At 51.4% G+C, this 27377-nt stretch overlaps 1 protein-coding gene across 2 annotated transcripts in view; it reads right to left on the bottom strand.

The window, feature by feature from the left end:
* Positions 1-22329, bottom strand: part of PODN (podocan) — a 213581-nt gene extending 191252 nt beyond the window's left edge. Inside the window, exons 1-3 of one of the 2 annotated variants that reach the window (XM_063938900.1) lie at positions 22201-22329; positions 9769-10096; positions 7679-7772 (exon numbers count right to left, since the gene is read on the bottom strand). In XM_063938900.1, the coding sequence (XP_063794970.1) occupies positions 7679-7772; positions 9769-10047 (373 nt within the window). In that variant the 5' untranslated portion in view covers positions 10048-10096; positions 22201-22329. The remainder of the gene's footprint in view (positions 1-7678; positions 7773-9768; positions 10097-22200) is intronic. The other variant, XM_063938899.1, reaches the window with a different exon arrangement.
* Between the last annotated feature and the right edge of the window lie 5048 nt (positions 22330-27377).

The following is a 27377-nucleotide window of genomic DNA, read 5'->3' as shown; positions in this document are numbered from 1 at the left end:
GAATCGAAAAAAAACAGACCCGCACTGGAGCACTCAGAAACTAACACCCAAATACGAATGAATAGTGAATGCCCGTATTCTATGAAATAACAGCCGTGTTTGACCGATGGTCTATTCATTCGTATTTCTGAACGTTGTCATTCAAACCATTACGAATAGTCCAAACACTGCCGAGATTGGTGCTTAGTGAATTCCCGGATTGGGACTTAGAAAAAAAAATAAGAATTTACTTACCGATAATTCTATTTCTCATAGTCCGTAGTGGATGCTGGGGACTCCGTAAGGACCATGGGGATTAGCGGCTCCGCAGGAGACTGGGCACATCTAAAGAAAGCTTTAGGACTAGCTGGTGTGCACTGGCTCCTCCCCCTATGACCCTCCTCCAAGCCTCAGTTAGGATACTGTGCCCGGACGAGTGTACACAATAAGGAAGGATCTTGAATCCCGGGTAAGACTCATACCAGCCACACCTATCACACCGTATAACTTGTGATCTGAACCCAGTTAACAGCATGATAACAGAGGAGCCTCTAGAAAAGATGGCTCACTACAGCAATAACCCGATCTTTTTGGTAACAATAACTATGTACCAGTATTGCAGACAATCCGCACTTGGGATGGACGCCCAGCATCCACTACGGACTATGAGAAATAGAATTATCGGTAAGTAAATTCTTATTTTCTCTAACGTCCTAAGTGGATGCTGGGGACTCCGTAAGGACCATGGGGATTATACCAAAGCTCCCAAACGGGCGGGAGAGTGCGGATGACTCTGCAGCACCAATTGAGAGAAACTCCAGGTCCTCCTCAGCCAGGGTATCAATTTTGTAGAATTTTACAAACGTATTTGCTCCTGACCAAGTAGCTGCTCGGCAAAGTTGTAAAGCCGAGACCCCTCGGGCAACTGCCCAAGATGAGCCCACCTTCCTTGTGGAGTGGGCATTTACAGATTTTTTGGCTGTGGCAGGCCTGCCACAGAATGTGCAAGCTGAATTGTACTACAAATCCAACGAGCAATAGTCTGCTTAGAAGCAGGAGCACCCAGCTTGTTGGGTGCATACAGGATAAACAGCGAGTCAGTTTTCCTGACTCCAGCCGTCCTGGATATTTTCAGGGCCCTGACAACATCTAGCAACTTGGAGTCCTCCAAGTCCCTAGTAGCCGCAGGCACCACAATAGGTTGGTTCAGGTGAAACGCTGAAACCACCTTAGGGAGAAACTGAGGATGAGTCCTCAATTCCCCCTGTCCGAATGGAAAATCAGATAAGGGCTTTTACAGGATAAAGCCGCCAATTCTGACACGCGCCTGTCCCCGGCCAGGGCCAACAGCATGACCACTTTCCATGTGAGATATTTTAACTCCACAGATTTAAGTGGTTCAACCCAATGTGACTTTTGGAAACCAAAACCTATATTGAGATCCCAAAGTGCCACTGGAGGCACAAAAGGAGGCTGTATATGCAGTACCCCTTTTACAAACGTCTGAACTTCAGGGACTGAAGCTAGTTCTTTTTGGAAGAAAATTGACAGGGCCGAAATTTGAACCTTAATGGACCCCAATTTCAGGCCCATAGACACTCCTGTTTTCAGGAAATGTAGGAATCGACCCAGTTGAATTTCCTCCGTCGGGCCTTACTGGCCTCGCACCACGCAACATATTTTCGCCAAATGCGGTGATAATGTTTTGCGGTTACATCCTTCCTGGCTTTGATCAGGATAGGGATGACTTCATCCGGAATGCCTTTTTTCCTTCAGGATCCGGCGTTCAACCGCCATGCCGTCAAACGCAGCCGCGGTAAGTCTTGGAACAGACAGGGTCCATGCTGGAGCAGGTCCCTTCTTAGAGGTAGAGGCCACGGATCCTCCGTGAGCATCTCTTGAAGTTCCGGTTACCAATTCCTACTTGGCCAATCCGGAGCCACGAATATAGTGCTTACTCCTCTCCATCTTATCAATCTCAGTACCTTGGGTATGAGAGGTAGAGGAGGGAACACATACACTGACTGGTACACCCACGGTGTTACCAGAGCGTCTACAGCTATTGCCTGAGGGTCCCTTGACCTGGCGCAATACCTGTCGAGTTTTTCCCAACGGTTTATAATCATGTGGAAGACTTCTGGGTGAAGTCCCCACTCTCCCGGGTGGAGGTCGTGTTGAGGAAGTCTACTTCCCAGTTGTCCACTCCCGGAATGAATACTGCTGACAGTGCTATCACATGGTTTTCCGCCCAGCGAAAAATCCTTGCAGCTTCTGCCATTGCTCCTGCTTCTTGTGCCACCCTTGTTTGTTTACGTGGGTGACTGCCGTGATGTTGTCCGACTGGATCAACACCGGCTGACCTTGAAGCAGAGGTCTTGCTAAGCTTAGAGCATTGTAAATGGCCCTTAGCTTTAGGATATTTTTGTGAAGTGACGTCTCCAGGCTAGACTATAAGCCCTGGATATTCCTTCCCTGTGTGACTGCTCCCCAGCCTCGCAGGCTGGCATCCGTGGTCACCAGGACCCAGTCCTGAATGCCGAATCTGCGGCCCTCTAGAAGATGAGCACTCTGCAACCACCACAGGAGGGACACCCTTGTCCTTGGTGACAGGGTTATCCGCTGATGCATCTGAAGATGCGACCCGGACCATTTGTCCAGCAGGTCCCACTGGAAAGTTCTTGCGTGGAATCTGCCGAATGGGATTGCTTCGTAGGAAGCCACCATTATACCCAGAACCCTTGTGCATTGATGCACTGAGACTTGGCTCGGTTTTAGGAGGTTCCTGACTATCTCGGATAACTCCCTGGCTTTCTCCTCCGGGAGAAACACCTTTTTCTGGACTGTGTCCAGGATCATCCCTAGGAACAGAAGACAAGTCGTCGGAACCAGCTGCGATTTTGGAATATTGAGAATCCAATCGTGCTGCCGCAACACTACCTGAGATAGTGCTACACCGACCTCCAACTGTTCCCTGGATCTTACCCTTATCAGGGAATCGTCCAAGTAAGGGATAACTAATATTCCCTTCCTTCGAAAGAATATCATCATTTCGGCCATTACCTTGGTAAAGACCCGGGGTGCCGTGGACCATCCATACGGCAGCATCTGAACTGATAGTGACAGTTCTGTACCATAAACCTGAGGTACCCTTGATGAGAAGGGTACATTTTTTACATGAAGGTAAGCATCCTTGATGTCCCGAGACATCATGTAGTCCCCTTCTTCCAGGTTCGCAATCACTGCTCTAAGTGACTCAATCTTGAATTTGAACCTCTGTATGTAAGTGTTCAAAGATTTTAGATTTATAATCGGTCTCACCAAGCCGTCCGGCTTTGGTACCACAACAGTGTGGAATAATACCCCGTTCCCTGTTGCAGGAGGGGTACCTTGATTATCACCTGCTGGGAATACAGCTTGTGAATGGCTTCCAAAACTATCTCCCTGTCAGAAGGAGACATTGGTAAAGCCGACTTTAGGAAACGGCGAGGGGGAGACGTCTCGAATTCTAATTTGTACCCCTGAGTATCACCTGAAGGATCCAGGGGTCTACTTGCGAGTGAGCCCACTGCGCGCTGAAATTCATTGAGACGGGCCCCCCACCGTGCCTGATTCTGCTTGTAAAGCCCCAGCGTCATACTGAGGGCTTGGCAGAGGCGGGAGAGGGTTTCTGTTCCTGGGAACTGGCTGATTTCTGCAGCCTTTTTCCTCTCCCTCTGTCACGGGGCAGAAAAGAGGAACCTTTTGCCCGCTTGTCCACGAAAAGACTGCGCCTGATAATACGGCGTCTTCTCATGATGAGAGGCGACCTGGGGTACAAACGTGGATTTCCCAGCTGTTGCCGTGGCCACCAGGTCTGAAAGACCGACCCCAAATAACTCCTCCCCTTAATAAGGCAATATTTCCAAATGCCGTTTGGAATACGCATCACCTGACCACTGACGTGTCCATAACCCTCTACTGGTAGAAATGGACAACGTACTTAGACTTGATGCCAGTCGGCAAATATTCCACTGTGCATCACGCATATATAGAAATGCATCTTTAAATGCTCTATAGGCAATAATATACTGTCCCTATCTAGGGTATCAATATTTTCAGTCAGGGAATCCGACCACGCCAACCCAGCACTGCACATCCAGGCTGAGGCGATTGCTGGTCGCAGTATAACACCAGTATGTGTGTAATACATTTTAGGATATCCTCCTGCTTTCTATCAGCAGGATCCTTAAGGGCGGCCATCTCCAGAGAGGGTAGAGCCCTTGTTCTTACCAGCGTGTGAGCGCTTTATCCCCCCTAGGGGGTGTTTCCCAACGCACCCTAACCTCTGGCGGGAAAGGATATAATGCCAATAACATTTTTATCAGTTGTTATCGGGGGAAACCCACGCATCATCACACACCTCATTTAATTTCTCAGATTCAGGAAAACTACAGGTAGTTTTTCCTCACCGAACATAATACCCCTTTTTGGTGGTACTCGTATTATCAGAAATGTGTAAAACATTTTTCATTGCCTCAATCATGTAACGTGTGGCCCTACTGGAAGTCACATTTGTCTCTTCACTGTCGACACTGGAGTCAGTATCCGTGTCGGTGTCTATATCTGCCATCTGAGGTAACGGGCGCTTTAGAGCCCCTGACGGCCTATGAGACGTCTGGACAGGCACAAGCTGAGTAGCCGGCTGTCTCATGTCAACCACTGTCTTTTATACAGAGCTGACACTGTCACGTCATTCTTCCAACAGTTCATCCACTCAGGTGTCGACCCCCTAGGGGGTGACATCACTATTACAGGCAATCTGCTCCGTCTCCACATCATTTTTCTCCTCATACATGTCGACACCAACGTACCGACATACAGCACACACACAGGGAATGCTCTGATAGAGGACAGGACCCCACTAGCCCTTTGGGGAGACAGAGGGAGAGTTTGCCAGCACACACCAGAGCGCTATATATATACAGGGATAACCTTATATAAGTGTTTTTCCCCTTATAGCTGCTGTATTGTTTATACTGCGCCTAATTAGTGCCCCCCTCTCTTTATTTAACTCTTTCTGTAGTGTAGTGACTGCAGGGTAGAGACAGGGAGCTTCCCTCCAACGAAGCTGTGAGGGAAAATGGCGCCAGTGTGCTGAGGAGATAGGCTCCGCCCCCTTATCGGCGGCCTTATCTCCCGTTTTTTGTGTATTTTTGGCATGGGTTAAATGCATCCATATAGCCCAGGAGCTATATGTGATGCATCTTTTGCCATTTAAGGTATTTTTATTGCGTCTCAGGGCGCCCCCACCCAGCGCCCTGCACCCTCAGTGACCGGAGTGTGAAGTGTGCTGAGAGCAATGGCGCACAGCTGCGGTGCTGTGCGCTACCTTTTTGAAGACAGGACGTCTTCTGCCGCCGATTTTCCGGATCTCTTCAGGCTTCTGGCTCTGTAAGGGGGCCGGCGGCGCGGCTCTGGGACCCATCCAGGCTGGGCCTGTGATCGTCCCTCTGGAGCTAATGTCCAGTAGCCTAAGAAGCCCAATCCACTCTGCACGCAGGTGAGTTCGCTTCTTCTCCCCTAAGTCCCTCGATGCAGTGAGCCTGTTGCCAGCAGGACTCACTGAAAATAAAAAACCTAAAACTAACTTTTCACTAAGCAGCTCAGGAGAGCCACCTAGTGTGCACCCTTCTCGTTCGGGCACAGAAATCTAACTGAGGCTTGGAGGAGGGTCATAGGGGGAGGAGCCAGTGCACACCAGCTAGTCCTAAAGCTTTCTTTAGATGTGCCCAGTCTCCTGCGGAGCCGCTAATCCCCATGGTCCTTACGGAGTCCCCAGCATCCACTTAGGACGTTAGAGAAAACACAAATCGGACAAACTCGGATTTTTAGTAAATACTGGCCATGGTGAGGACACATATATGTACATATGGAGGAGGGCATCTTCTACGTTCATCTCTTTCTCAGTACTGTAGCACCAGGAAATGTACTGTATTTACGGAATCAGTATGTAATCCTGGCGCATGTGATCCCAGCGTTCCAAATACAGATGCCGGGATCCCGCTGGTGAAAACACTGACAGGGGTGAGTAAGGGGTGTTCTCCCCTCTCCCCACCCGCCTAACCTTCCCTACCCGCAGCCTAACCCTAACTATCCCCCAGAGGTGCATAAACCTAACCCCCCCCTCCTCATAGCCTAACCTTAACCCCCAGGATGTAGCCTAACCCTAACCCCCTCCTCGCAGCCTAACCCTAACCCCCTCCTCGCAGCCTAACCCTAACCCCCTCCTCGCAGCCTAACCCTAACCCCCTCCTCGCAGCCTAACCCTAACCCCCTCCTCGCAGCCTAACCCTAACCCCCTCCTCACAGCCTAACCCCCTCCTCGCAGCCTAACCCTAACCCCCTCCTCGCAGCCTAACCCTAACCCCCTCCTCGCAGCCTAACCCTAACCCCCTCCTCACAGCCTAACCCTAACCCCCTCCTCGCAGCCTAACCCTAACCCCCTCCTCACAGCCTAACCCTAACCCCCTCCTCGCAGCCTAACCCTAACCCCCTCCTCGCAGCCTAACCCTAACCCCCTCCTCGCAGCCTAACCCTAACCCCCTCCTCACAGCCTAACCCTAACCCCCTCCTCGCAGCCTAACCCTAACCCCCTCCTCGCACCATAACCCTAACCCCCTCCTCGCAGCCTAACCCTAACCCCCTCCTCGCAGCCTAACCCTAACCCCCTCCTCGCAGCCTAACCCTAACCCCCTCCTCACAGCCTAACCTTAACCCCCAGGATGCAGCCTAACCCTAACCCCCTCCTCGCAGCCTAACCCTAACCCCCTCCTCGCAGCCTAACCCTAACCCCCTCCTCGCAGCCTAACCCTAACCCCCTCCTCACAGCCTAACCCTAACCCCCTCCTCACAGCCTAACCTTAACCCCCAGGATGCAGCCTAACCCTAACCCCCTCCTCACAGCCTAACCCTAACCCCCTCCTCACAGCCTAACCCCCTCCTCACAGCCTAACCCTAACCCCCTCCTCCCCGCAGCAGAGAGATTGTGTGCTGCTGTGATTAGAACATCTGCTAATGAAACGGCTTTGCTGGAAGCGACTAACCGGGGTTTGAAGGTAAACATTGTAGGCTGCACGATGTCATGTTTCCAGGGCAATGCTGGACTGGTATACAGAAAATTCAGTAACCCAGATGGACTGGCCAGCTCAGAGTCCAGATCTCTGGGATGATTAGGAGCGATGGGTGCATTCTAGGCCGACTCGACCTTCTTCAGTGACACAGTTGGTCACTGTACTTAAGGCGGAATGGCAAAACATACCTCCTGCTGTTACCCAGAAACTCATGGACAGTTTGCCTAGAAGGGAGTCTGCAGTAATCGTCGCACGTGGTGACCCTACGTCTCGCTGATCTATCTGCTATCAATGGACAATCACTTTTGTCTACATAATATAGAATGGAAACTCAGCATTTATTCCCATCTGAGGGGAACATTTACTAAGCAGTGATAAGAGCGGAGAAGTGAGCCACTGGAGAAGTTGCCCATGGCAACCAATCAGCACTGTAGTAACATCCATAATTCGCATACTTTAAAATTATACAGAGCTGCTGATTGGTTGATGGAGCAACTTCTCCACTGACTCACTTCTCCGCTCTTATCACTGCTTAGTAAATGTCCCCTTAAGTCATTTATCTCTCGGCATTTCATAGTTACTGCTCTCACCTCTTGTAGTCAGACGGTTGTTCTGCAGGTTGAGGGTCTCCAGTCTGTAAAGTCTTGTCAGGTCTTCTGGTGGAATATCTTCTATCTGGTTATTCTATAGAAGTTACACGAGAGGGTGAGTGCACTGCCCCATGACTGAGGCTGATCATAGAGATGGAGAATAGTGTGATATGTGCAGAGTTTTCATGCACCTAGCATGGAGCTGCCTCAATGTGCACAGTCCCTCCCAGAACCCTACCTCAACCAGCAATGTGCACAGTCCCTCCCAGAACCCTATCTCAGCCCAAAATGTGCATAGTCCCTCCTAGACCCCAATCTGGGTGTACAATCCACCCAGTCCTTCCCAGATCCCAATCTCAGCCTACAATCCACCCAGTCCCTCCCAGAACCCTATCTCAGCCTACAATATGCACAGTCCCTCCTAGACCCCATCTCAGCCTACAATGTGCACAGTCCCTCCCATAACCCTGTCTCAGCTACAATGTGCACAGTCCCCCCAGAACCCTATCTCAACCAGCAATGTGCACAGTCCCTCCCAGAACCCTATCTCAGCCCACAATATGCACAGTCCCTTCTAGACCCCAATCTCAGCCTACAATCCACCCAGTCCCTCCCAGAACCCTATCTCAGCCTACAATATGCACAGTCCCTCCTAGACCCCATCTCAGCCTACAATGTGCACAGTCCCTCCCATAACCCTGTCTCAGCTACAATGTGCACAGTCCCCCCAGAACCCTATCTCAGCCTACAATGTGCACAGTCCCTCCTAGACCCCATCTCAGCCTACAATGTGCACAGTCCCTCCTAGACCCCATCTCAGCCTACAATGTGCACAGTCCCTCCCATAACCCTGTCTCAGCTACAATGTGCACAGTCCCTCCTAGACCCCATCTCAGCCTACAATGCGCACAGTCCCTCCTAGACCCCATCTCAGCCTACAATGTGCACAGTTCCTCCCATAACCCTGTCTCAGCTACAATGTGCACAGTCCCCCCCCAGAATCCTATCTCAGCTACAATGTGCACAGTCCCTCCTAGACCCCATCTTAGCCTACAATGTGCAGTCCCTCCTAGACCCCATCTCAGCCTACAATGTGCACAGTCCCTCCCATAACCCTGTCTCAGCTACAATGTGCACAGTCCCTCCCAGAACCCTATCTCAGCCTACAGAGTGCACAGTCCGTCCCAGGCATCCATCTTGGCCTACACTAACCCTTATCTCACCCAGCTACTCATGTTAGACTACAATCCATCCAGACCCCCCCACCCCATCTCAGCCTACAATGTGCACAGTCCCTCCTAGACCCCGTCTCAGCCTACAATGTGCACAGTCCCTCCCATAACCCTGTCTCAGCTACAATGTGCACAGTCCCTCCCAGAATCCTATCTCAGCTACAATGTGCACAGTCCCTCCTAGACCCCATCTCAGCCTACAATGTGCACAGTCCCTCCTAGACCCCATCTCAGCCTACAATGTGCACAGTCCCTCCCATAACCCAGTCTCAGCTACAATGTGCACAGTCCCTCCCATAACCCAGTCTCAGCTACAAGGTGCACAGTCCCTCCCTGGCATCCATCTTGGCCTACACTAACCCTTATCTCACCCAGCTACCCATGTTAGACTACAATCCATCCAGTCCCTCACAGCCCCCAATTTGTATTATAATCTGCCCAGTCTTGGCCTACAATCTGCTCAGTCCCTCACAGGCATCCATCTTGGCCTACACTAACCCTTATCTCACCCAGCTACCCATGTTAGACTACAATCCATCCAGTCCCTCACAGCCCCCAATTTGTATTATAATCTGCCCAGTCTTGGCCTACAATCTGCTCAGTTCCTCACAGGCATCCATCTTGGCCTACGGTTAGTTCTGTCCCTCTCAAATCTGGGAGCGTACAATCCACACAGTTCCTCTCAGCAGCTCCATCTTTGTCTACAATCTGCCCAGTCCCTCCCAACCCCCTTATCTTGACCTCCAATTCATGTCCTGTATTGCATTTGCGAAAATAAAACTACAAATGGCAGATTACACTCTTTATACTTTGGTAAATGACAAAAACATCAGTGTTCTTATACAAACTGCTTCCAACCTGCAGAGAGAGTTGGTTTGTAAATTCCGGGAGGTCGGTGGGAAACTCCCTCAAATCCACTCCAGCACAGTCCACCACCCCCTCCTGGGTGCAGGTGCAATCCTTGGGGCACTGCAGGGCTGTCGGTGTTGGCATCGCCTCAAAGATTTCATCATTTTCCTCTTCTGTAGGTATTTCCAAAAAATACTCATAGCCCTCTTCCTCCTCCTCCTGGCCATGAGTTCCCTGGAAGGGCACCAAGAGGAAGACGCAGAGGAAAGCCAGCGCGTGGGGCCTCATCTCACTGCAGACACTCTGCCAGAATAAGACACATTGCTCTCAGTGCGATCTAGTGGTAAGAACATTGTCAGTGTGTGCGGGACGCAGAGCTGAGGAAATCACTGAACAGATGGAAATTATACCAATGTCAGATCTAATTTACATATTTGTTTTTTTACTTTTCTGAGACACATCCTGAACGTCTGAGAGGTGCTTATTGGGGGTCATTCTGAGTTGATTGCTCGCTAGCTATTTTTTGCAGCGCTGTGATCAGATAGTCGCCGCCCACGGGGGAGTGTATTTTCACTTCGCAAGTGTGCGATCGCTTGTGCAGCTGAGCGAGACAAAAAAGTTTTGTGCAGTTTCTTAGTAGCCCAGGACTTACTCAGCCGCTGCGATCACTTCAGCCTGTCCGGGGCCGAAATTGACGTCAGACACCCGCTCTGCAAAACTCCTAGACACGCCTGCGTTTTTCCAAACACTCCCACGGTCAGTTGCCACCCAGAAACGCCTTCTTCCTGTCACTATCCTTGCGATCGGCTGTGTGAATGGATTCTTCGTTAAATCCATCGCCCAGCACCGATCCGCTTTGTACCTGTACAACGCACGTGCGCATTGCGGTGCATACCCATGCGCAGTAGTAACCTGTTCACTGCGCTGCGAAAAACAGCAGCGATCAACTCGGAATGACCCCCATTGTGTATCCCCGTTACCAACATTCTGAGCGTGCAGTGCCGGATTACCAAACAGGCTGTGTAGGCACCGGCCCCCGGCCCCCGGCCTCGCACCTACTAGTGTCCCCGCAACAACGGAGCAAAACAATATTCATTTGATCTTGGAATAAAATGACAATCCGGCTTTTCTTACATTGTTTCCAAAAGATAGGAAAATAAATCAACTCAAAGAGATGGAAACTTGAGATTACTCTAAAGAGAAAATACTGTATAATGTGATGTAACCATTAGCAACGTAACGTACATAGGCCCTCATTCCGAGTTGTTCGCTCGCAAGTGGATTTTAGCAGATTTGCTCATGCTAAGCCGCCGCCTACTGGGAGTGAATCTTAGCTTCTTAAAATTGCGAACGAAGTATTCGCAATATTTCGATTACACACCTCGTACCAGTTTCTGAGTAGCTTCAGACTTACTCGGCATCTGCGATCAGTTCAGTGCTTGTCGTTCCTGGTTTGACGTCACAAACACACCCAGCATTCGCCCACACACTCCTCCGTTTCTCCGGCCACTCCTTTTTTTTTCCGGAAACGGTAGCGTTTTTTCCCACACGCCCATAAAACGGCCTGTTTCCGCCCAGTAACACCCATTTCCTGTCAATCACATTACGATCGCCAGAACGATGAAAAAGCCGTGAGTAAAAATCCTAACTGCATAGCAAATTTACTTGGCGCAGTCGCAGTGCGGACATTGCGCATGCGCATTAAGCGGAAAATCGCTGCGATGCGAAGATTTTTACCGAGCGAACAACTCGGAATGACCCCCATACACCACGGACATGAGACGTTACAGAAGCCAGCGCCGCAGACTCTCATTAGTATCCGATATCCCTTATCGTACAGACAGGGACACATAACATACACTCTACACACCATGTACTGACCCATTGCTCAGCTGTAGAGATTCAGTAACATATTTTGACAACATGGTGGCACAGTGGTTAGCACGGAGGTTTCACACCACTAGGGTCATGGATTCAATTATAACTAGGGCCACATCTGTGTGTTGTTTGCTTGGCCTCGTCTCTGTGCTTGTGCGTGTTTTCTCTGGGTGCGCCAGTTTCCTACCACACCCCCACACTCTCTGTACAGCGCTGCGGAATATGTGTGCGCTATATAAATAATTATTATACATAAACATTGTGCATGGAACGTTCCAGCTGCAGATGTCACGGAGGCGGCCTATCCGCCTGTCTGCAGCTGCGCTGTGACCGGGTCAGCTGTGCTACTAATCTCCATCCAGGCTTCCTGGCAGATGTTCCTGCAGTACAGAGACAGGAAAGCGCGCTCGCTACCTCTCCTCTGTCTGGTGTGTGGCGAGCAGAGGATGGGGCCTCTTACTGACATGGGGAACGCAGAAAGCCAGGCGGAGGCTGATCACAATGACAGGGAAACAGCAGGCACGTTAATGAGGCCTGGGAGGAAACAGAGAGCACCCAGCACGTCAGCAATCACAGAGGGAGCACAGTGTTCAGGAATACATACTATTTACCATCGGACGGGCTGCCAAGATAGCAGCAGCGGCATTCCGCCCACCAGTATGTCGGCAGCGGGGCGAGCACTGGACACCAACAGAGCGAGAAAAGCCTGTGGTGCCAGTATTCCGGCGTCCACATTTCACCGCCTGACGGAATTCCGGAGTCGGCATTGTGACCGCCGGGATCCCAAAAGGCGGTCTCGTGATTGCCTCCCAGTATTAAATACTGAGCGCATAGGACATGCTGGCAGGAAGCCCAAACATCAGCTGCGCCGCGCGCTACGAGGCTCAGAGCGATATCTCCCAGCTCTTACTGCGCTGCAGGCCGTTATATACGCAGGGCATACTTACCTATCCTCCCGGAAGCTCCGGGACACTCACATGTTCTGTGGAGCTCTCTCTAGCTGACTAGAAATGTGAGCTCTTAGGACAAGAAGGACATTTGATGCCCTCGGTGGTAATAGTAAAATATTACTTCCCCTCTCGCACAGCCCCAGGGAACCAGCACGGGACCGAGTATAATTCCGGATCCCTGGATCACAGTTTCCAGTCACAGCACCATCGGGCAAGGAATTCCCGGCATTGGCCCTTTGCTCTGCAATTCACAGGATTGCCAGGTTACATCAAATATTCCTGCAGAGAACTTTCCCAGCTCCTTTCTGGCCTAAAGTGTAGGGAACAGCTCCCCAGACCATGGGTCTTATTACCCACCGGACTGCAGAGCGCTGTGATATAGGAGGCTACTGGCCTCACTGCGGACCCATGACATCCACAATGAAGATGAAAACCAGGCATTGTTGGGCATGTCTTCTGTCTGTCTGTGTGAGGTCATCCTCCAAATGCCACGCTGGAAGAGACACGGCCACCTGGCCACATAGGCCAGAGCATAGACTGATGAACTGGAGGATGCGTCCTGCTCTTTATCCCTCAGTCTGAGTGATCCAGAACATCTAGGGAAGTAAATGAGTGATCTCAGGAATGACTACTGAGGACAGCGGGTGATAGTGTCATGTGTCTGGTATCCTGTTCCATTTTCAGTAATGTCAAAGGTGGCAATTCCCTAATCACACAACACTGCAGGCCCAGTATTACTATATTGCAGATACTTCTGGGGCTACTGGCTGTTCTGCTTATACCCCCAAACAGCTGGGGCAGCTGCCCTTCCTGCTCATACCCCCCATACACCTGGGGCGGCTGCCCTTCCTGCTCATACCCCCCATACACCTGGGGCAGCTGCTCTTCCTGCTCATACCCCCCATACACCTGGGGCAGCTGCCCTTCCCGCTCATACCCCCCATACACCTGGGGCGGCTGCCCTTCCCGCTCATACCCCCCATACACCTGGGGCAGCTGCTCTTCCTGCTCATACCCCCCATACACCTGGGGCAGCTGCCCTTCCTGCTCATACCCCCCATACACCTGGGGTAGCTGCTCTTCCTGCTCATACCCCCCATACACCTGGGGCAGCTGCCCTTCCTGCTCATACCCCCCATACACCTGGGGCGGCTGCCCTTCCTGCTCATACCCCCCATACACCTGGGGCGGCTGCCCTTCCTGCTCATACCCCCCATACACCTGGGGCAGCTGCTCTTCCAGCTCATACCCCCCATACACCTGGGGCAGCTGCCCTTCCCGCTCATACCCCCCATACACCTGGGGCGGCTGCCCTTCCCGCTCATACCCCCCATACACCTGGGGCGGCTGCCCTTCCCGCTCATACACCTGGGGCGGCTGCCCTTCCCGCTCATACCCCCCATACACCTGGGGCGGCTGCCCTTCCCGCTCATACACCCCATACACCTGGGGCAGCTGCCCTTCCCGCTCATACCTCCCATACACCTGGGGCAGCTGCTCTTCCCGCTCATACCCCCCATACACCTGGGGCAGCTGCCCTTCCCGCTCATACCCCCCATACACCTGGGGCAGCTGCCCTTCCTGCTCATACCCCCCATACACCTGGGGCAGCTGCTCTTCCTGCTCATACCCCCCCATACACCTGGGGCAGCTGCCCTTCCCGCTCATACCCCCCATACACCTGGGGCAGCTGCCCTTCCCGCTCATACCCCCCATACACCTGGGGCGGCTGCCCTTCCTGCTCATACCTCCCATACACCTGGGGTAGCTGCTCTTCCTGCTCATACCCCCCATACACTTGGGATAGCTGGCCTACCCACTCATGCCCCCCATATAGCTGTGGCTGCTGGTCTTCCCGCTCATACCCCCCATACACCTGGGGCAGCTGCCCTTCCCGCTCACACCCCCCATACACCTGGGGCAGCTGCCCTTCCTGCTCATACCCCCCATACACCTGGGGCAGCTGCCCTTCCCGCTCATACCCCCCATACACCTGGGGCAGCTGCCCTTCCCGCTCATTCCCCCCTATACACCTGGGGCAGCTGCCCTTCCCGCTCATACCCCCCATACACCTGGGGCAGCTGCCCTTCCCGCTCATACCCCCCATACACCTGGGGTAGCTGGACTTACCACTCATGCTCCCCATATAGCTGTGGCAGCTGCCCTTCCCACTCATACCCCCCATACACCTGGGGCAGCTGCCCTTCCCGCTCATACCCCCCATACACCTGGGGCAGCTGCTCTTCTTGCTCATACCCCCCATACACCTGGGGTAGCTGCCCTTCCCGCTCATACCCCCCCATACACCTGGGGTAGCTGCTCTTCCTGCTCATACCCCACATACACCTGGGGCAGCTGCTCTTCCTGCTCATACCCCCCATACACCTGGGGTAGCTGGCCTTCCCACTCATGCTCCCCATATAGCTGTGGCTGCTGTCCTTCCCACTCATACCCCCCATACACCTGGGGTAGCTGGCCTTACCACTCATGCTCCCCATATAGCTGTGGCTGCTGTCCTTCCCACTCATACCCCCCATACACCCGGCGTAGCTGGCCTTCGCACTCATGCTCCCCATATAGCTGTGGCTGCTGTCCTTCCCACTCATACCCCCCATACACCTGGGGTAGCTGGCCTTACCACTCATGCTCCCCATATAGCTGTGGCTGCTGTCCTTCCCACTCATACCCCCCATACACCCGGCGTAGCTGGCCTTCCCACTCATGCACCCCATATAGCTGTGGCTGCTGGTCTTCCCACTCATACCCCCCATACACCTGGGGTAGCTGCCCTTCCCGCTCATACCCCCCATACACCTGGGGCAGCTGCTCTTCCCGCTCATACCCCCCATACACCTGGGGCAGCTGCCCTTCCCGCTCATACCCCCCATACACCTGGGGCAGCTGCCCTTCCTGCTCATACCCCCCATACACCTGGGGCAGCTGCTCTTCCTGCTCATACCCCCCCATACACCTGGGGCAGCTGCCCTTCCCGCTCATACCCCCCATACACCTGGGGCAGCTGCCCTTCCCGCTCATACCCCCCATACACCTGGGGCGGCTGCCCTTCCTGCTCATACCTCCCATACACCTGGGGTAGCTGCTCTTCCTGCTCATACCCCCCATACACTTGGGATAGCTGGCCTACCCACTCATGCCCCCCATATAGCTGTGGCTGCTGGTCTTCCCGCTCATACCCCCCATACACCTGGGGCAGCTGCCCTTCCCGCTCACACCCCCCATACACCTGGGGCAGCTGCCCTTCCTGCTCATACCCCCCATACACCTGGGGCAGCTGCCCTTCCCGCTCATACCCCCCATACACCTGGGGCAGCTGCCCTTCCCGCTCATTCCCCCCTATACACCTGGGGCAGCTGCCCTTCCCGCTCATACCCCCCATACACCTGGGGCAGCTGCCCTTCCCGCTCATACCCCCCATACACCTGGGGTAGCTGGACTTACCACTCATGCTCCCCATATAGCTGTGGCAGCTGCCCTTCCCACTCATACCCCCCATACACCTGGGGCAGCTGCCCTTCCCGCTCATACCCCCCATACACCTGGGGCAGCTGCTCTTCTTGCTCATACCCCCCATACACCTGGGGTAGCTGCCCTTCCCGCTCATACCCCCCCATACACCTGGGGTAGCTGCTCTTCCTGCTCATACCCCACATACACCTGGGGCAGCTGCTCTTCCTGCTCATACCCCCCATACACCTGGGGTAGCTGGCCTTCCCACTCATGCTCCCCATATAGCTGTGGCTGCTGTCCTTCCCACTCATACCCCCCATACACCTGGGGTAGCTGGCCTTACCACTCATGCTCCCCATATAGCTGTGGCTGCTGTCCTTCCCACTCATACCCCCCATACACCCGGCGTAGCTGGCCTTCCCACTCATGCACCCCATATAGCTGTGGCTGCTGGTCTTCCCACTCATACCCCCCATACACCTGGGGTAGCTGCCCTTCCCGCTCATACCCCCCATACACCTGGGGTAGCTGGCCTACCCACTCATGCACCCCATATAGCTGTGGCTGCTGTCCTTCCCACTCATACCCCCCATACACCCGGGATAGCTGGCCTACCCACTCATGCCCCCCATATAGCTGTGGCTGCTGTCCTTCCCACTCATACCCCCCATACACCCGGGGTAGCTGGCCTTCCCACTCATGCCCCCCATATAGCTGTGGCTGCTGGTCTTCCTACTAATACTCCTCATACAACCAGGGCTGCTGCCCTTCCCGCTCATACCCCCCAAACACCTGGGGCAGCTGCCCTTCCCGCTCATACTCCCCATACACCCGGGATAGCTGGCCTACCCACTCATGCCCCCCATATAGCTGTGGCTGCTGTCCTTCCCACTCATACCCCCCATACACCCGGGGTAGCTGGCCTTCCCACTCATGCCCCCCATATAGCTGTGGCTGCTGGTCTTCCTACTAATACTCCTCATACAACCGGGGCTGCTGCCCTTCCCGCTCATACCCCCCAAACACCTGGGGCAGCTGCCCTTCCCGCTCATACCCCCCATACACCCGGGGTAGCTGGCCTTCCCACTCATGCCGCCCATATAGCTGTGGCTGCTGGTCTTCCTACTAATACTCCTCATACAACCGGGGCTGCTGCCCTTCCCGCTCATACCCCCCATACACCTGGGGCAGCTGCCCTTCCCGCTCATACCCCCCATACAGCCGGGTTAGCTGGCCTTCTTACTCATGCCCCCCATATAGCTGTGGCTGCTGGTCTTCCTACTAATACTCCTCATACACCCGGGGCTGCTGCCCTTCCCGCTCATACCCCCCATACAGCTGGGGCAGCTGCCCTTCCCGCTTATACCCCCCATACACCCAGGGTAGCTGGCCTTCCCACTCATGCCCCCCATATAGCTGTGGCTGCTGGTCTTCCTACTAATACTCCTCATACAACCGGGGCTGCTGCCCTTCCCGCTCATACCCCCCATACACCTGGGGTAGCTGACCTACCCACTCATGCCCCCCATATAGCTGTGGCTGCTGGTCTTCCCGCTCATTCAGCTAGTACTGCAGACAATTCTGATTAGTGGTCACTTTGAAGATCCAATCATTAGTAAATATACCCCTCTACTTTCAGCCTCTCAGTCCACATTCTAAACCCCTGGGGTGTGCTATTGGACACTGCTGATTGTATTCAGTGGATCTCCAGTCTTCATGCCTCATAGTCCAGCTGGTTCTGATGCTTGACGCTCAGAGGATCCATGAACTAGAGTTGATAGTGCCTGAAGGACTCATTGAACACCACTGTTTGAATGACCATTTGCAAGTCATGAGATGTCAGTCATAAGATGCCAGTCAAAGTAGGACTGCAGCAAAGAAGGCTAATAAGATATTAGCATGCATAAAACGGGGAATTGATGCTAGGGACGAGAGTATTATACTCCCGTTCTATAAATCACTTGTGAGGCCACACCTTGAATACTGTGTACAATTCTGGGCACCTTACTACAAAAAGGATATCCTGGAGCTAGAAAAGGTTCAAAGGCGGGCGACCAAACTAATTAAGGGTATGGAGACCCTGGAATACGAGGAAAGGCTTGCAAGACTAGGTATGTTTACACTGGAAAAGAGGAGATTAAGAGGGGACATGATCAACATTTACAAATATATAAGGGGACAATATATAGATCTTGCGCAGGACCTGTTTTTGGTTAGATCAACACAGAGAACTCGTGGACACTCGCTCAGGTTGGAGGAGAGGAGATTCCGCACAATACGGCATAAAGTCTTTTTTACGGTAAGGACGATACGTGTTTGGAATTCCCTGCCTGAGGGAGTTGTAATGGCCAACTCAGTCAACACCTTTAAGAATGGGTTAGATAAATTCCTAATGGATAAGGATATCCAGGGTTACGGGGCATAGTCACGCACTATGGTTATTATAAAAAAGAGGGGTTAATCGGAACGGCAGTCATCAACTTCAGTCAAAATTTTATACAAAATAATCCTGCATAGGAGACCACAAATAGGTTGAACCCGATGGACAATTGTCTTTTTTCAACCTTAGATACTATGTTACTATGTGTATGAGATGCCAGTCATGAGATGCCAGTCTTGAGATGTCAGTCATGAGATGCCAATCTTGAGATGCCAGTCATGAGATGCCAGTCTTGAGATGTCAGTCATGAGATGCCAGTCATGTTAGTCATGAGATGCCAGTCATGAGATACCAGTCATGTTAGTCATGAGATGCTATTCATGAGATACCAGTCATTAGATGCCAGTCATGAGATGCCAGTCATAAGATGGCAGTCATGAGATGGCAGTCATAAGGTGCGAGTCATAAGGTGCCAGTCATAAAATGCCAGTCATGAGATGTCAGTTATGACGATCTCCGGCGGTCTCTGGACTTCTGGGTTTATGACTTGGGAGTTGTTCTGCATATGCGCAGAGTGACGGGGATCCCTCGCACCAGTGCTGCGGAGATAATAAGCCCATTGGCTTTGATGCGGTAACGCCAGCAAAAGGTGGCAGTGCCCCGGCGGCCAGCAGTTAGTACATTTGGAAAATGTGATAAAGGGGGGATTTAACACATTTTCCGCTTAGTACACCCCGCCCATAAGATGCAATCTGCTCATCAAACCCTGTGGATGTAAAGATCACGCTTCTCTGAATGTATCCAATGACGGACGCTATCAGGGTCTGGCTTAGTGGGATCCAGTCTCTAGGTCGACAGTAACTAGGTCGACAATGTTTAGGTTGACCACTATTGGTCGACAGGGGTTCAAGGTCGACAGGGTCTCTAGGTCGACATGTCAAAAGGTCGACATGAGGTTTTTTTTTTAAATATATTTTTTTGAACTTTTTCATACTTCGATCCATTTGGACTATGATTGGGAATAGTAAACGCGCCGAGCGCTAATTGGGTTTCCCAGTCACTGTACGGAGAAAACGACACCAAAAAAACATTAAAAACAAATGTAGACCTTTTAACCTGTTGACCTAGACCATGTCGACCCACAGACCCTGTCGACCTAGTTACTGTCGACCCAAACATGGTTGAGCTAGACACTGTCGACGCTATGAACCACACCCAAGCTTAGTACATTGATAGGAGGCGGCTTGGGAACGCCAGCACTGATCCGCCGCACCCTGTATTATCTGAGCTGTATCTTCTCCCACCCACTGACATGCGTCTGCAGCTTCTGTGGTGTTATATAATGTGACACACAGCTGCACTGTTATACACTGATAATGACATCACATCCACTCTGTCCGCTGGGAGCAGTTTCATTCCTGCATAGATTTAGCCTCTGATGAAGTCTGGGTGATGAAACGCGGAGGGGCGTGGCTTGGCGTATTGCTGGTCTGACGTGGAGGAGACCACGGAACTGTCCATGATATGGATGGTGCTTTATGCTATTGACCCCGCGGTGTTCTGACCGCCACCGTTAGTACATCAGCCCTTGACTTGTTTTTATGACTGCAGATTACAGTGGTCTTCTAATGCACTATGAGGCCCCTTGTTCTTTTACCTATTTACAGCTATTGCTCCCTGAGACGCAGATTCAGGATATTGTGGGGAGGATTCCGGCTCAATTCAAGGAGCTTAATTATGTATACAGACCGGCTGCGGTGGTCACTGAGATCTGTGAAACCGGCTTCCGTGTTACAAGCAAGTCATTCTGGCACTACTAGTTCCACAAGAACTTTGTATAAGCGTACTGTTCTGACTTATATATAAATATATCTATATATAACAAGTTATGCTGGCAGTCCAAGTAATGAATACAGCATGCCCCGGTGCTCAAGTCTCATAAGAATAATGTATATATGACAGGAAGGGCACTCGCATGCCATCAACAATGCAGAACTGGTGTATTAGAAACAGCCACGTTTTGGGGTGTAACCCCCTTTGTCAAACCAACACCACAAAATACAAACAAACTGCAAAAAATGTGAAATATGTGAAAGACACGTCGTCACCCCAATACAAAGCTATCACTCACCATGATGGGGTTTCGCTTCATATTTGATCAATACATTTCAGCTTGCAGCCCCTCGTCAGGGCCCAGGGACCCCGTGTTTCTGCAAGTCCTTCTATATCACTCAGAATTATAAACATGGCTATTGCTATCACCTCAGAAACGTAAGGTAAAGCCCGCACACTGACTTATCACTCAGCATCGCTGCCGCAAAACTACTAGGAAAACAGCCGACACAGCTTATGTACCTGTATGTTTAGTTATCCTCCTACAATTCATTGTCTCCTTTACAAAATCTCTCTGGTTGAAAATGGCTGCTAGACAAAGACACGGGCTCTCAGCTCTCAGCATAGCAATGAGAAGGAAGAGGATGTTACAGTGCACAGAGAAGACACCAACACAGACATACAGCAACACCACGGGCTTGATTCAGCATGGATCGCAAAAGATAAATCTTTCTCTAATGGGAAAAACCATGTGCACTGCAGGTGGGGCAGATGTAACATATGCATGATCACACAGGCATTTATTTATAGTCCTCAAAATAGAAATACATTTATTCATACATGCTACTAGAAGAGAACCCTATAAGGCAGTGGTCTCATCTCCAGTCCCCACGTACCCCCAACAGGTCACGTTTTCTGGATTCTTTATTCATGCACGGGTGAGTTCATGTATTTGGCTGGGTCAGACCATAGACGTCCCCAGGACATGACCTGCTGGAGGATCCTGAGGAGGAGCGGAGAACGGCGGCTACAGTATACATTGCACGGACAGCACGTTGCTGAATGCTTTGGGGCTTCAGACACTTTGTAAGCAATAAAACAGTATGTAAGAATTTACTGTTCTACAGGCAGTAAGAGCGCGGTACCTCTACATTACACCAGCCTGCGCCGTGTGTCAGAGATCATCATGTATATATTACTGTTCTACAGGCAGTAAGAGCGCGGTACCTCTACATTACACCAGCCTGCGCCGTGTGTCAGAGATCATCATGTATATATTACTGTTCTACAGGCAGTAAGAGCGCGGTACCTCTACATTACACCAGCCTGCGCCGTGTGTCAGAGATCATCATGTATATATTATTGTTCTTATTATAGCGCTGCATATTATATACATACTAGTTACCAGACCAGCACAATGACGGAACATAACAGTAATGTCAGCGACGCCGGCTGTGCGCACCCCAACGGAACAATACTTGAATTACTCTGCTGGGCACTATCTAGTGGCCGCCAGTGCGCAAAACACTTCAATTCCCCCATAGAAGTGAGGAGCAGCGTTAGCCTTTTATTACATAGGATATTTATTTTATATATATATATATATATATATATATATATATATATATATATATAATGTATTTGCCCCACATCAGAGGAGCATTTCACGCCCTGGTCCTACCCAATCCTACACCTGACAAGTGACGTACCTGGTACACGTGGTAATTATTAGTGTTTATAAAGCACATTATGTGTAACAATGTTATTCCTGCACCAGACACAAGAAATGACTCTCCCCCGGTAGTACTGGGATATGCAGGTCCTACTCTATAATACACACCTGCACTGGAATATAAGACATCCTCTACACATACAGTATACACACACACACGCCACAGCCCCCTCATACCACAGTTATCTGCCCCCCCTCACCTTGCAGAGACAGAAGGAGCTGACAATCGCTTCATGCCATGTCCTGGATCCCTGGAATTGCAGCCTCCTAGTGAGCAGGATCCAGCCCAGATGTGGGACGGGGATGTCCCTGCCTTCCCTGGCAGATGTGCAGGGTTATGGAAACATCAGGAAGCCCGGAAGGGGAAGGGGGGCAGGATTACAGCGAGAGACTCTTTATGGGCTGAGATTTGTATCATACGGATAAAGTGTGATGTGTCTGCGCTATCTGTGGGGAACAATGCAGCCTGGCGAGTGCTGCACCTGCCTGTACACTGTACTACATGTCTCTATGCTACACTATACAGCAGTGCATGTTTTCCTGATCTCCTAGTTGGTGCACCGATGAATATATGAGGCTGATTATTTCCCAGGACTGGACTGCAGCAGTAACAGGTCATGTCTTCCAGGTCACCTGTGGATTCTTCCAATGTGACAGGTGGTGACACACAGTGCACCTGCCGGGCGACCTGGAAATCCTGGACTGTTAGTGCTCCGCGAGGACTGAGTCAGGAAACCACAGTGCTAGAGGGACCCTGAGGATCCCGAGTTACACGGAGATTGGCTGTAGAACATGTTGCTATGGGTTACTGTGCAGCCTGGTACAATGGATGTACTTGCAGTTATTCAGCAATGATTTTTTAGCGTCAGTACACGTCATCTATTGTATTTACCCGCGCTGCCCCTTCACTGGAGTGTTCTCCCTCGCTCTAGCAGACTCTCTCTGACCTTACAAAGCTTCAACCAGGCACCTGTCCATCACAGCGTACTCTTCCACATTACCTGGTCTCAAGGCCGCCCTGCCAAACCCCTCATGCCTCGGCCAGCTCTGCCTCGCTTACTTCCTGCCATCAGGCCGTCTTCCACATGCTCGCACCTCATGTCTCCCCTCCCCCTAGATTGTAAGCTCCTTGGAGCAGGGCCCTCTTCCCTCTTCTCTCACACTTCAATTACAGCTCTCTCTACACAGTGACTGTCTATACTGCATCTCCTCCTACTCAGCGACTGTCTATACCCGCATCTCCTCCTACTCAGTGACTGTCTATACCCGCATCTCCTGCTACTCAGTGACTGTCTATACCCGCATCTCCTCCTACTCAGCGACTGTCTATACCGCATCTCCTCCTACTCAGTGACTGTCTATACCCGCATCTCCTCCTACTCAGTGACTGTCTATACCGCATCTCCTCCTACTCAGCGACTGTCTATACCGCATCTCCTCCTACTCAGCGTCTGTCTATACCGCATCTCCTCCTACTCAGCGACTGTCTATACCGCATCTCCTCCTACTCAGTTACTGTCTATACCCTCATCTCCTCCTACTCAGTGACTGTCTATACCTGCATCTCCTCCTACTCAGTGACTGTCTATACCCGCATCTCCTCCTACTCAGTGACTGTCTATACCGCATCTCCTCCTACTCAGTGACTGTCTATACCCGCATCTCCTGCTACTCAGTGACTGTCTATACCCGCATCTCCTCCTACTCAGTGACTGTCTATACCCGCATCTCCTCCTACTCAGTGACTGTCTATACCTGCATCTCCTCCTACTCAGTGACTGTCTATACCTGTATCTCCTCCTACTCAGTGACTGTCTATACCCGCATCTCCTCCTACTACTCAGTGACTGTCTATACCCGCATCTCCTCCTACTCAGTGACTGTCTATACCCGCATCTCCTGCTACTCAGTGACTGTCTATACCCGCATCTCCTCCTACTCAGTGACTGTCTATACCCGCATCTCCTCCTACTCAGTGACTGTCTATACCGCATCTCCTCCTACTCAGTGACTGTCTATACCCGCATCTCCTCCTACTCAGTGACTGTCTATACCCGCATCTCCTCCTACTCAGTGACTGTCTATACCGCATCTCCTCCTACTCAGTGACTGTCTATACCGCATCTCCTCCTACTCAGTGACTGTCTATACCCGCATCTCCTGCTACTCAGCGACTGTCTATACCGCATCTCCTCCTACTCAGTGACTGTCTATACCGCATCTCCTCCTACTCAGTGACTGTCTATACCGCATCTCCTCCTACTCAGTGACTGTCTATACCCGCATCTCCTCCTACTCAGTGACTGTCTATACCCGCATCTCCTCCTACTCAGTGACTGTCTATACCGCATCTCCTCCTACTCAGTGACTGTCTATACCCGCATCTCCTTCTACTCAGTGACTGTCTATACCGCATCTCCTCCTACTCAGTGACTGTCTATACCCGAATCTCCTCCAACTCAGTGACTGTCTATACCCGCATCTCCTCCTACTCAGTGACTGTCTATACCCGCATTTCCTCCTACTCAGTGACTGTCTATACCCGCATCTCCTCCTACTCAGCGACTGTCTATACCTGCATCTCCTCCTACTCAGTGACTGTATATACCCGCATCTCCTCCTACTCAGTGACTGTCTATACCCGCATCTCCTGCTACTCACTGACTGTCTATATATCTCCTCCTACTCAGTGACTGTCTATACCCGCATCTCCTCCTACTCAGTGACTGTATATACCCGCATCTCCTCCTACTCAGTGACTGTATATACCAGCATCTCCTCCTACTCAGTGACTGTCTATACCCGCATCTCCTCCTACTCAGTGACTGTCTATACCCGCATCTCCTCCTACTCAGTGACTGTCTATACCAGCATCTCCTCCTACTCAGTGACTGTCTATACCAGCATCTCCTCCTACTCAGTGACTGTCTATACCTGCATCTCCTCCTACTCAGTGACTGTCTATACCGCATCTCCTCCTACTCAGTGACTGTCTATACCAGCATCTCCTCCTACTCAGTGACTGTCTATACCAGCATCTCCTCCTACTCAGTGACTGTCTATACCTGCATCTCCTCCTACTCAGTGACTGTCTATACCTGCATCTCCTCCTACTCAGTGACTGTCTATACCGCATCTCCTCCTACTCAGTGACCGTCTATACCCAAATCTCCTCCTACTCAGCGACTGTCTATACCGCATCTCCTCCTGCTCAGTGACTGTCTATACCCGCATCTCCTCCTACTCAGCGACTGTCTATACCTGCATCTCCTCCTACTCAGTGACTGTCTATACCCGCATCTCCTCCTACTCAGTGACTGTCTATACCCGCATCTCCTGCTACTCAGTGACTGTCTATACCCGCATCTCCTCCTACTCAGTGACTGTCTATACCCGCATCTCCTCCTACTCAGTGACTGTCTATACCCGCATCTCCTCCTACTCAGTGACTGTCTATACCTGCATCTCCTCCTACTCAGCGACTGTCTATACCGCATCTCCTCCTACTCAGTTACTGTCTATACCCTCATCTCCTCCTACTCAGTGACTGTCTATACTCGCATCTCCTCCTACTCAGTGACTGTCTATACCCGCATCTCCTCCTACTCAGTGACTGTCTATACCCGCATTTCCTCCTACTCAGTGACTGTCTATACCCGCATCTCCTCCTACTCAGCGACTGTCTATACCTGCATCTCCTCCTACTCAGTGACTGTATATACCCGCATCTCCTCCTTCTCAGTGACTGTCTATACCCGCATCTCCTGCTACTCACTGACTGTCTATATATCTCCTCCTACTCAGTGACTGTCTATACCCGCATCTCCTCCTACTCAGTGACTGTATATACCCGCATCTCCTCCTACTCAGTGACTGTATATACCAGCATCTCCTCCTACTCAGTGACTGTCTATACCCGCATCTCCTCCTACTCAGTGACTGTCTATACCCGCATCTCCTCCTACTCAGTGACTGTCTATACCAGCATCTCCTCCTACTCAGTGACTGTCTATACCAGCATCTCCTCCTACTCAGTTACTGTCTATACCCTCATCTCCTCCTACTCAGTGACTGTCTATACCTGCATCTCCTCCTACTCAGTGACTGTCTATACCGCATCTCCTCCTACTCAGCGACTGTCTATACCCGCATCTCCTCCTACTCAGTGACTGTCTATACCCTCATCTCCTCCTACTCAGTGACTGTCTATACCTGCATCTCCTCCTACTCAGTGACTGTCTATACTGCATCTCCTCCTACTCAGTGACTGTCTATACCCAAATCTCCTCCTACTCAGCGACTGTCTATACCGCATCTCCTCCTACTCAGTGACTGTCTATACCTGCATCTCCTCCTACTCAGTGACTGTCTATACTGCATCTCCTCCTACTCAGTGACTGTCTATACCCAAATCTCCTCCTACTCAGCGACTGTCTATACCGCATCTCCTCCTACTCAGTGACTGTCTATACCCAAATCTCCTCCTACTCAGCGACTGTCTATACCCGCATCTCCTCCTACTCAGTGACTGTCTATACCCGCATCTCCTGATACTCAGTGACTGTCTATACCCGCATCTCCTCCTACTCAGCGACTGTCTATACCGCATCTCCTCCTACTCAGTGACTGTCTATACCCGCATCTCCTCCTACTCAGTGACTGTCTATATCGCATCTCCTCCTACTCAGCGACTGTCTATACCGCATCTCCTCCTACTCAGCGACTGTCTATACCGCATCTCCTCCTACTCAGCGACTGTCTATACCGCATCTCCTCCTACTCAGTTACTGTCTATACCCTCATCTCCTCCTACTCAGTGACTGTCTATACCTGCATCTCCTCCTACTCAGTGACTGTCTATACCCGCATCTCCTCCTACTCAGTGACTGTCTATACCGCATCTCCTCCTACTCAGTGACTGTCTATACCCGCATCTCCTGCTACTCAGTGACTGTCTATACCCGCATCTCCTCCTACTCAGTGACTGTCTATACCCGCATCTCCTCCTACTCAGTGACTGTCTATACCTGCATCTCCTCCTACTCAGTGACTGTCTATACCTGTATCTCCTCCTACTCAGTGACTGTCTATACCCGCATCTCCTCCTACTACTCAGTGACTGTCTATACCCGCATCTCCTCCTACTCAGTGACTGTCTATACCCGCATCTCCTGCTACTCAGTGACTGTCTATACCCGCATCTCCTCCTACTCAGTGACTGTCTATACCCGCATCTCCTCCTACTCAGTGACTGTCTATACCGCATCTCCTCCTACTCAGTGACTGTCTATACCCGCATCTCCTCCTACTCAGTGACTGTCTATACCCGCATCTCCTCCTACTCAGTGACTGTCTATACCGCATCTCCTCCTACTCA

The sequence above is a fragment of the Pseudophryne corroboree genome, chromosome 9, assembly GCF_028390025.1.
Source record: "Pseudophryne corroboree isolate aPseCor3 chromosome 9, aPseCor3.hap2, whole genome shotgun sequence".
Lineage (NCBI taxonomy): Eukaryota > Metazoa > Chordata > Amphibia > Anura > Myobatrachidae > Pseudophryne > Pseudophryne corroboree.
The sequence above is the reverse complement of the archived record's forward strand: the minus strand, read 5'-3'. Positions and strand labels throughout refer to the sequence as shown.